This window comes from Manis javanica, chromosome 1, assembly GCF_040802235.1.
Source record: "Manis javanica isolate MJ-LG chromosome 1, MJ_LKY, whole genome shotgun sequence".
In the NCBI taxonomy this organism is placed as follows: domain Eukaryota; kingdom Metazoa; phylum Chordata; class Mammalia; order Pholidota; family Manidae; genus Manis; species Manis javanica.
This window is the reverse complement of record NC_133156.1, coordinates 75522536-75533180: the sequence shown is the minus strand read 5'-3', so window position 1 is coordinate 75533180 and position 10645 is coordinate 75522536. Positions and strand designations below refer to the sequence as shown.

The 10645-nt window shown below is 44.9% G+C and overlaps 1 protein-coding gene across 2 annotated transcripts; it reads right to left on the bottom strand.

Moving 5' to 3' along the window:
• Window positions 1-558: 558 nt before the first annotated feature.
• On the bottom strand, window positions 559-9483 carry GLRX (glutaredoxin). 2 transcript variants are annotated; one of them, XM_017669546.3, is made up of 3 exons: window positions 9192-9483; window positions 3685-3804; window positions 559-2095 (listed from the first exon to the last, which is right to left on the bottom strand). In XM_017669546.3, exons 1-2 carry the CDS (start codon window positions 9396-9398, stop codon window positions 3691-3693), a joined length of 321 nt encoding a protein of 106 aa, XP_017525035.1. In that variant the 5' UTR covers window positions 9399-9483; the 3' UTR covers window positions 559-2095; window positions 3685-3690. The 2 variants fall into 2 exon arrangements, with proteins under 2 accessions (XP_017525035.1, XP_017525034.1); XM_017669545.3 differs by having other exon boundaries at window positions 559-2092; window positions 9192-9481.
• Window positions 9484-10645: the final 1162 nt, after the last annotated feature.

The window sequence follows — 10645 nt, the reverse complement described above, 5'->3', positions numbered from 1 at the left end:
CAGCATTTCAAAAGGCCCCAACTACAGTTACCTTTGAGAGAGAATAGAAGTGATTGTATCCATAAAACAAGATGACAAGAAAACAAAACAAAACGAACAACTGAGAACAAGAAAGAACTCCTGGAAATAAGAAAAAATTAGTCGGAAAAAATTCAGTAGAACCTTAGAAAAATTACAATAGCCTCAGAGAGAGAGAAGATACCACATTCATGAAATGGAAACATTCCTATAGAAAAGGAACCCTCCGATAATACTGAAGAGCTATGAGAAATTAAAAATGATGTCAGCAATTAAAAACTCAATAGAAAAAGAGGAAGATAAAGATGAGTAAATTCCTTGGTGGGGTTGGGAGGGAAAGGGATTGAAATAGAAGAGAAAAATAAAACAAAAATTTGAAGATGGGTCCAGGAAAGCCAGTATCTGCTTATGAGAAGTTCTAGAAAGAGAGCACAGAGAAGATGGAGGGGAGGAAAGTATCCATAAAATACTCCAATAAAAGGTTCAATGGGCCCTCCATCCCTTCAAGGAGCCCCCAGAATATATAAAAATAGACCCTCACCAAGGCACATCACTGTGATATTTCAGAACACAGGGTCCAAAGGAAAGATTTTGTAAGCTTCCAGAGTTTAAACAAACAAGAAAACCAAACAGGTCGTCACCCAAGGACAGGAAGCAGAATGGTCTCTGGCTTCTTAACAGCAGCACTGCAAACAAGACAATGATGGCGCCTCAAACTTCTGGAGGAAAATGATTTCCAAGCAGATATCCATACAAGCTGTGAATCAAAATTGAGGGTAGGATAAAGATACTTTCGGACAAGTGAGGTTTCAAAAAGTTTACTTCTTATTCTTTCTTTCTAATAGCTCTGGAGGGTATGGTTCTCCCAAATGAAGAAGGCTAAACACAATCTGCTGACTTCCCTTTGATGTTCATTCTCCCCTTCTTTCTTTTAAGGCAGACCTCCCTCAGTTTTAGCAGGGCAAGCGGCTTCCCAGCAGGGCCTCCATTGCCTAACCTCTGCTTCAGCCTGGGCAATTTTTATTAGAACAGAAATTAACCGTTCACACTAGACACTGCAAAAGAAAATTAACTTAATCCAGAACAAACTTCACAATAAGGGATTCTTACGTTTTCATAGAGTGGGGAAATAAGGAGAGAAAATCATTTAGGCAGTGTTTCCCAAATTTGGCTACTTTCACAGACATATTCTTGGGAGAGGGGATTGCAAGTTTCTTTTATAATGTAACTCTATGTTTTACTTTTGTTCATCATCTAAACAAAGTAATATACACTTGTTCAGGATTAGCTGGATGACCATCCTATATAACAGTGTCGCCACATGGCTGCAGCATCTACACTTGTGCCTCTGATCCCTGGGGCACCAAGTGAAGACCAACATGCTTAGCTTTTCACGTGTGGTTCTCAATTTGGGTCCTCAAGACCCTTCATGAAATTGTTGAAATTTCCTATGAGATTTGTGAGTTGCCGAGGTCAAGAACACTGGCTCAGACTACTGATTCTCAGGATAGGATGGAGTGGGGTAGGGATGGCGATTGTAGAGACACATGTAGTTTGAAAAAGCCCGTTCAAAATACTGATTTCATAATACAGACTCTGTGAAGTCAGACTCAACAAAATTATTTTCAGGCAGTAGCAGAAAAAAACCAGCTACAGAGTCATCCTAGTGGGCCTGGGATAAACCTGGTTGAGCGACAGTGGTTTAGAGGTAGAGGAGTTCTAGCACACGGAGAACAGTAGGAAACATGTGCCAAAGGGAAAAGAAAGCCTTCTGGGTCATTGAGTGAATCCTTGTTATGGTCCTGTGGAACCCCAAGGGCCAATCCAGAAGAAACCTTACACTTCCATCAACCTTTTGTGGTTTGGGGCAAGTCAGTCCACTTGTAATACTGAGTCAAAAGAAGAAAAAGCTGTTTTTGTCCAAAACTTCCTCCTTCCTTTTTTGGGTAATGCATTTCAGAATTTTAGTAAACAGTTGCTGTAGTTGGGAAAGGGAGCCCCAGGTCTGTCCACCAGGAACTGCTGTCATCATTTGCAATGCCTCCAGCTCTCAAGGGAGATATCAACCTGGAGTCTGCTGTGCCAGGGAAAAAAATACAAGAATTAGATTTTCTTGGAAAGGTAAATGCTCCTCATGTCCCATTCATTACCAGGTAGCTTGCTCTTGTGATCTGAGCACAATCTGTGACAGAAGGCCTTGAGATGCAGTAGCCAGCAGAATACTGAGATCATATAATGGGGAAGGGTAATGCAAACAAAGTGACCTTGTGAATATGGGGAACTCTACAGCTCACGCCTACGTAGGGGTGGTTGGGGAAATAGTATGTCCCACTCTCCCAGGAAAATCAATAGTTTTCTTCCATTCTTAATATAAGCCTAAATTGCCTCCAAGTGTCCCAGAAGAGGAAGCATTTGGCACCACATCTAAACTGGACTCTGAGTGCCTTAGTGCATATGGGGTGAGGCCAGAAAGTGAACCCAAACAGTGTTCCCCTGCCATGATGCTGTTGGGGGATTATAATCAGAAGGTTTATTAATACTGACTATTTAATTTCAAGGGATTCAGTTGTATTTTTTCATACCTTTTAAAAAAGTCTTTTAAACTTCAGTTGCTATCCTGAGTAACCACCACAAATTATACATACTCATTGCTCAGAGTAAGTTATTAATTAATGGGCAATAAATACCCCAACAAAGAAAATTTTGGTTGAAAAACCACTACTTTCTCCTCTGACTAAAAAACCCACTGAGTCTCTCTGCATATGAGTCAGCAGAATTGGCCTAGTTAGAAGCTAGCTAGCACTAACAGGAACTGGGAGACAGAGGAGTGTATCAGACCCCAAAAGTGTTCTGGTTCTTTTCTAAAGAGTTCATCACTCTATGGGTTTCCATTCACCAAGGATCTCCTTCAGGTTACAGTTGTAGAAAACTTTGGGCATTTGGGGAACCAATTAGATTGAACTGATTTGTAGTGTGAACACAAGTAAAGCAATAATTACCTTGATTTCACATTGCACTTAGAATAATCCAAACTGTTCACCAGGGCCTGTGCACTCTGACCCCTGCACATGTTACTATTCTTTCTTCTTACTGTACAGCACTCAATCTGCTCTTGCCTGTTTTCTGTTCCTTGAATATTCCATATTTGTTGCACCTCAGGGCCTTTGCACTTGGTGTTTACTCTGCCTGAAAAGCTCTTTGGCTTCATCTTTACATGGCTCTCTTATTCTTGTCAATCAGGCCTCAGCTCAACCAGTCCCTCTGAGAAAGGCCTTCCCTCACCATATTAGCTAAGTTTGCTCCCCACCCCCTGCCATGTTCTATCAAACAAATTTTGTTTGTTTCCTGAATTATTTACTTACTTGTTTTTGATCTATCTATTTAGAATATAAGTTCCATATTATCTTTTCATTCATCACTATATTCCCAGTGCCTTGTATGGTTTCTGTCACATAGTAAATGCTGAATATTTGTTGCATGAGGGTTGAGTGAAAGGATTTCCTCCCATGGACACAGTCAATCCCTTTGTAAAATGGGAAACTCATAAATGATGTTACACTTCCTGAAATCATTCTTTCCCTAGACAGAGTGCCTTCCTAGATTATAATGAAATATGGCAGTAGAATTCCACCATTTCCCAGAGTTCCTGGCCCACCTGTTACTCACCTATAATTATTGTAGGGCTCCAAGTTGCTGTAGCCGCATCAACAGTTCCCCCCTCTCATGCATATTTATTAGATCATTGCATCCACCTATACAATCTTTACCAAAAAAGACTCGAGGTACCTAAAAAACAAACAAACCAGGACACTTAAGGATTTATTAGGTTAGAAAGAATGACACCTTATCGTTCCTCTAAATATTTCCATGATCCAAACTATTTCAGATTAATTTACAACGTCCTCATGTGTATTCTTTTAGGTCAAAACTTTGTTATAAGCATAAAATTATTTATTAAAGAATGTTTTTCAACCAAGATATTACTCACATTGAGTGTGCTGTTCATGAGATTGTTTAACTATTCAAAGTGATTTAAAAACTTCACTCCACAGAAACACATTTCAGAGAGAATTGTGGTGGGCTGCAGCTAGACCACCCCGAGTGAATTCTGGTTTCTCTGCAGCTGGGACCACACTTTGGCCCTGAAGTCAAACTGTGGCAACCAGGAAGGAATTGGTTTCTAAATACAGCTTGAAAAGTGTTTACGTTAGGTTTGTGTCCCTAACTTTAAGATTCACAGTCCATTAGTCACCTCTGTGGTGTGGGCTCTGTCCTCAGCTGGGGGAGGAGTGGTGGTGGTGTCTCAGTCCCTTTCTTTAGTCCCCGGCCCATGATAAGATGTCTAAGTGCTGTAGCTCTGGGAGCTAGGACTGCCCTGGTTTCACACCTGGTGGGTCACCCAGGTCAAGCCAGGCAGACAGTCATTATAGTTCAGAATGCACTCATCTCCTGTCACACACACACTCAGGATCCCTCCCTGCTGCTAGGTACAGGCACATTCCAGAATTCCAGAGAGTTTTGAGACTCCTGAAGGAGGAGCAAGTCTCCTCATTGCTGCCCAAATCCAGGCCAAGGGTATCACAGAGGAGCTGACCGGCAGTGAGGAAACCAGCACACTAAGGCCCCCTGAGTGGTGGGAAGCAAGCAGGTGCTCTCTCAGAACACTAGGAACATATCAGAAGGGCTGGACGGGTGTGACAGAGGCTGTAGGAAACTTCTGAAAATTCTCAAAACTTTTGTTTTCTCTCAGAAGGCGTAATAATTAAAATGAAGTTTTTAAAAAGTGAGAGATGAGAAAAAGGGCTGAATTATTTCAGATAAGTCCTTTTAGTATTTTTATTAAGAAGGGGGTCTGTGTGGAAGTGGGCTTTAAAAATCAAGGCCAAAAATTAAAAGAATCCTGCACCACATTACCAGGCTATTTCTTTGTGCTGAGAATGGGACTGAGTTCCACTGAGGAAGCCTTGTTGGGTCCTGTTCAGTCACAGAAGGTACTGCCAGAAACCCAGGTTTTCCCCTGGGTTCTAGCCGTTATAAAGCTCCCCTTTCCCAAGTGCTGGGGGCCCCTTGACTCCTGTCTTCCCAGGAGCACGTGGCTATGGTTGCAACAGTAAATAAAACAGCATCCTAGTATAATTTTACTGTAATTATTCTGCAGTAAATTATTTCATATTTTATATTCTATGACATAAAAATCATTTTAAATAAAGAAGAGATGATTCAGTCTCGAACTTATGTTTTCAAAAAGAATTGAGCAGCTGTCACTACTTCTACAGCTTCCCACATCTCTACCTTTGACCAGGGTGTTGGCCAAGAAGGTTCCAGTTAAGGTAGTTGTAGAAAATGCCCTGAGGAGGAAGGAGTCCTTTCCTAAGATGGTGGTTCTCAAACTAGACAGAGCATCCGAAACACCCAAGGTCTTATTAAGACCTAGATTTCTACTCCTCCCCACCAGATTTCTGACATGGGAGATCTGGGTTGGGACCCAAGAATTTGCATTTCTGACAAGTTCCTGGTTGATGCTGACTCCACTGCTCCAAGAATCACAGCTGCAAGCTCCGGGTGGATACTGAACCGGTCATTCCCCCCAAGGTAACAGAAGCTTTGAAAGCGCACAACTCCCCAATAGCCCCCCACAGCCTGAGACAGGCCCTGAAACACAATCCAGCTGTATCTGGGGAGGAGTTCTGTGGACACCATCTGGCCAAGAAGCTGGTTTGCCCGAAAGCTAAAAGTCCCGTGTCCTAACACTGCCCCGGCAAGCGAGGTACCAACCAACCACGTGGAAGCACACTGGTCCTGGGCATCCCTGGAGGAGCTGAGCCGCGGCTGCCCCGGACAGCGGGGAGCTGTGGTGACAGAGCAGGAAGCCGTTGGCTCAGCTGAGGAAGGGAGAGGAAACACATCCTCCGGGCCTTCCCTTGCTGGCCTCCTCCCCCTCTCCGGAGGAACTTGAGAGTGTGTTATTGTCAAGCAGAAAGGGAACTGTCACCATAAGAGCAAGCTCGGCCACCCTGGGGCCGGTCCTGCCCTGCGGTAGGTCTCTCCAGCCCCAGCCTGGCCAGGGGCATCGGCCGTGCTCTAGGGTTCCTGGCCGGGAGCTACTCAGTCACTTCCTAACCCTCCTCACCAGCTTCTGGCTACATCCTGCCTGCAAGCTGCCACCATTTCCCGCCTGAGTTACTGCTATGGACTCCAGGTAGTTTCCCAGCTTCAACCCTCACCCCGGCCTCTCCCACAGTCTTTTCCCTATAGCCACCAGAGTGACTCTCTCAAAACTAAGATCATATCACTCCTCTGCCCAAACCCTTCAGTGCCATCTCATCTCACATCACAGCCACAGTCCTTAGGACAGCTTGATAGGCTCTCCCAATCTGTACCCCATTGTCTCTTAGACCTACTATTCTCCTACTCACAATGCTCCAGTCACACACACCCTCTCGTCAGGTATACTTCTACCACAGGACCTTTGCACTTGCTGTTCTCACTGCCTGGAGAGCTTACCCCTAAATTTCTGCATGCCTTGCTCTCTCACCTCCTTTAGAGATCTACTAAAATCAGTGAGGCCCTGATGGCTCCATTTAAAGCTCTACCTTGCTGCCTACTGCCTATACCCTTCCCTACTGAGTTTTTCTCCACAGCATATAACACATACCACCTTCCAACATAGTATTTCATTTGTTGTATTTATTAGAATGTAAATTCCACAGAGGCAGGAGCTTTTGTTTGTTCAAGGTGGTGTTTCCAATGTCCAGAAAAGTGCCTAGTATATAGCGGGTGTTTAAAAATATTTATTGTATCCAGCAAAATTATCCTTCAGAAGAAGAGGAGAAATACTCTCACACACACAATAGATCTGCCTTACAACAACTATTTGAAGTTCTGGAGAAGGAAAATGATACAGGTCAGAAACTCAGATCTACATAGAGAAAGGAAGAGCATGAGAAAAGTAATAAATGAAGGCACACATCTAGAAGCTGTGGCTATAGCAAAACCAAAACAATTTCTCCAAGTTCATAGCCTGAATGAAGGGATCAGTTTCTGCAATCGGTCAAGTCCTGCTGGGCTCCTACTATAGGCATGTCAATCATGGTAGGTCACTACAGGCTCCCACTGTATGCAGATCACCATAGATTATTACAGGATGAGTAGGGTAGCAATTGCTCTTAAGTTTTCAGTCTCTTTGAATGTAAACTCTTCATTGTTAGGGATCATGAAGCATATAACTTTAAAGGATTTATTCTTCTTGGAGGAATGCATTCAGAGCTCAAGAACCTGTGAAAATATTTTTAAAAATTCATAAAGTTCAAGACTACTAGAATTAAAAACTGTTGCTTTACAAAGAAATGGGGAAAAAAATGTGTTGAATGGATGTATAAAGAGGCTTGTTTTCCGTACTAGTCAACAGGCTGCCATGGTGGGACATGTAGCTCCTACTCCCTGTTGCCAATTGGAATTACCTGTGGATCTTTTTTAAAAATAGGAAATAAACTATTTTTGTCCAGAGGTATAATTGACAAATAAATTTGTATATGAGGGATACAGTGTTGTGGTTTGATAAATGTACACACTTGTGAAATAATTACCACACTCAGGTTAATTAACACGTCCATCACCTCACAGAATTACCATTCACATGAGTGTGGTGAGAACATGTAAGACATACTCTCAGCAAATTTCAAGTATACAATACAGTACTCATCTATAGTCACCATTTTGTACATTTGATCCCCAGAATTTATTCATCTTATAGCTGAAAGTTTGTACCTTTTATCTAGGGGTCTTTAAAAAACTACTGATACCTGGCTCAGGCCCCCAACATTGCTATTTAATTAATATGAGGTATGACTTGGCATTCAGATTTTTTTTTAAAGCTCCTTAGGTGATTCTAATATGCAGCAACATTTGGGAACCCCTGGCTGAGCAGAGGTGAGGTGGTGCAGTGGGTGGTGGTGGTGGGGGTCCGTCACAGTGGGGTCTGTGACAGGGCTCTCCCTGCCCTTTCCTGCTCAGGCCCAGGCAGTCCACACCGCCAAACATCAGGCCTCCCTTGCCATTTTGTCCAGGATATCCCAGAGAATGGGTTCTGGAAACAATAGCCTAACAAGTTTAGCCTTTTTTTGCACCAAGATGCTGATTGCTGACTGGAGGGCCAGGGAGAAATAGCCTCCAATCTATGTACTCAAAATCTAAAAATCCTGCAAGGCAAACTAAAACTGAACTAGGACATGTGCTGCCACAAATCTATGCCCTAGAATTGCATCCTGAACGGGAACTTGGGTGAGCTGGTGGGACACCACTCAGAACGGACACAGGCTTTCTGGTTGGCTGGGTACCCACCAGAAGTGGTGGCCACCTAGGAATCCTTTTCAGATAGAGGAAGCATCTTAGGGGGACCCATGGCCTATGCCTAACCAAGGAGACAGGTGACCTACCATATATTCTGGTTTTGCAGCTAAGGAGCTCTTTTGAGGGTCACAGAGGTGGTAACTTGCCCAAGATCACAGAGTAAAGCACTGTGAGAGCCAGGCCAGGAATCTGGCCTCTGGACAGCCTACTGTGCATGCCTAGAAACACCCCGTAATTTATAACAAGAGGCACATAGGGAGCCATTAAATTTTTCTATTGGGAGGAGTTAGATAAGATGTGGAAGAATGAGCTAATGAGGTTGTGGTTAAGAGATCCTAGATAAAAGACTGAAGGACAGCAATTCCCACTTGGCCCAATGAACAGATGATTCCCGTGTTCCGCAAGGGTAAGGTACAGATCACAGCTGGCTCCTCACCCCACCCTCCACCGGCCCCCACCCTCCACCCGCCCCCCACCCACCACAGCAGGCTGAAAACTGTCATTTTATGGCAGTGCTTAAAACAAAGACTCCTGAAAACTCCGCGCCTCCCTGACAGCTGCAGGGCCCACTGCCCCTGCCCCCATCACAATCGGCTTGCTCCCCCCTCTGACCAGAGGGGACCTTGGGCTTAGCCCAGCTGCCAGTTCCAAGGGAGCAGTGTCCTCAGGCACCCTCCCCCACCCTGCACAGCCCTCGGACGCCTTGGTGAGGAGCCCTTGCTGTGCCCTAGAGAAAGGCACAGGCAGAGGCTGCTCACAGTTCTGACAAAACAGGAACCTGGGAGCCTTCTCCCCAGCCTTTCAGAGCGAAAGCCCCGTCTCACCGTTTTGGCTCCTGTGAGCTGTCCCAAGTAGTCCTGGATCTTCTTTGTGTCACTGGTGGCTGTGATATCTACAAACTCCAAGCACCCTTGTTTGAAGGGCAGTTGGCTGAGGAGCTCTTGGGTCCTTATGCAGTAGGGGCAGGTGGGCTTGATGAACACGACCACCTTCCCAGGCTGGATCTTGCTGTTCACAAACTCTTGAGCCATGCTGACAGGCTGCTGCCTCCAAGGAAGGAATCTTCCGCTGCAGGTATCGCTTGGGTACACACTGGCAGCCCAGCCAGCTGGCTCTCATTTAAAGGAACCTCCCTGGAGGAGGAGTTTCTTGGTAACGTGCTCGATTTTTTAAAGGGACAGACAGCTCTGTGTCATTTCAGTCTGGTGTGATTCACCAGCCAGAGAGGCCAAGGAACGTGTACCAGTATTGAAGCAGCATCAGTCATGCCCAGGGTGACACTGTTGTCCTTGGGGCTTTCAGGAGCCCGTGCCCTTTGACAGAGAGCAGAGTCAAATCACCCTCTGGGGAAGCATGAAATGCACAGACTGCCTCCAAGGAGGGGGCTCCGTGGGCAGTGACTTCTTAGGAGTCAAATCTTTGCTTTCCCTCTCAGAAACATGGTTTTTAAAAACATGTGCAAACAATCATTCAAGAAACAGAGCACATTTAAATCATCTTTAGAGGAAGTGAAATTTAAATTATGACTTTGCATCCAGACGCGAGGCTGCTCCTGGGGAGTTTTGCGTGGCCTGCACATGACTGTTTGTTGTGATTGTTTTGGTGGAATTAATTCCCAACCTTTAAAAATCTGGTGATTTCCCATAAGAATCTGGACTTGCAAGCCCTCTCTGAAAAGTCAGGTTGCACTCACATGTGGCAGCAGCTCCTGGCTGAGTGGCCAGTGTACCCCGGGGCAGGTCAGACAGTGGATCCCTGGCTGGCTCAGGCCTTGGGGACTCTTGCACTTTCATCCCACAAGCATCTGAGTTTGTGACCCTTGATCAGTAGTTTAGCATGGAAGTAAATTCCCACATAACCCAAATTTCAGACTGTGGATTCAGTGAGGGTCTTTTTCTCTTTGATGCTTGGTGACCCTCTGTGTCACTATTTGGGAGTGGAGTGGGGTAATAACTCAGCTACCACATTCACCTCACAAAGAACAAAGCATGGGCTATGAGACCAGAAAACCTGATGCTCTTCCTACAGTGCTCTCGTAGGGGGAAAAGGTCTGTTCTAGGTTCAGTTCTGACCCACTTTGGGTGTGCTAAGTCAGTAAACCAAGGAAAAGCCACCTCTGTACAAAGCTAACCATCTTCCCCAGGAAGTTTCACGTTGAAGTTAGAGCATCTTCTGAGAGGTCCAGGTCCAGCTGGGCCCACCTGGATTGCCTGTTGTGAAGGTTTCTGTGGCCAGGATTCTCACCTGGACCTGGTCAGCTAGCTCCCTAACACACGTG

What these genes read in the sequence shown, in the direction of transcription:
- GLRX (XM_017669546.3), bottom strand. Translation starts at nt 9,398, where the DNA reads ATGGCTCAAGAGTTTGTGAACAGCAAGATCCAGCCTGGGAAGGTGGTC. An exon ending in AGCTCACAGGAGCCAAAACG is followed by an intron (nt 3,805 to 9,191) that starts GTGAGACGGGGC and finishes TTTGTTTTTTAG; the next exon opens with GTACCTCGAGTCTTTTTTGG.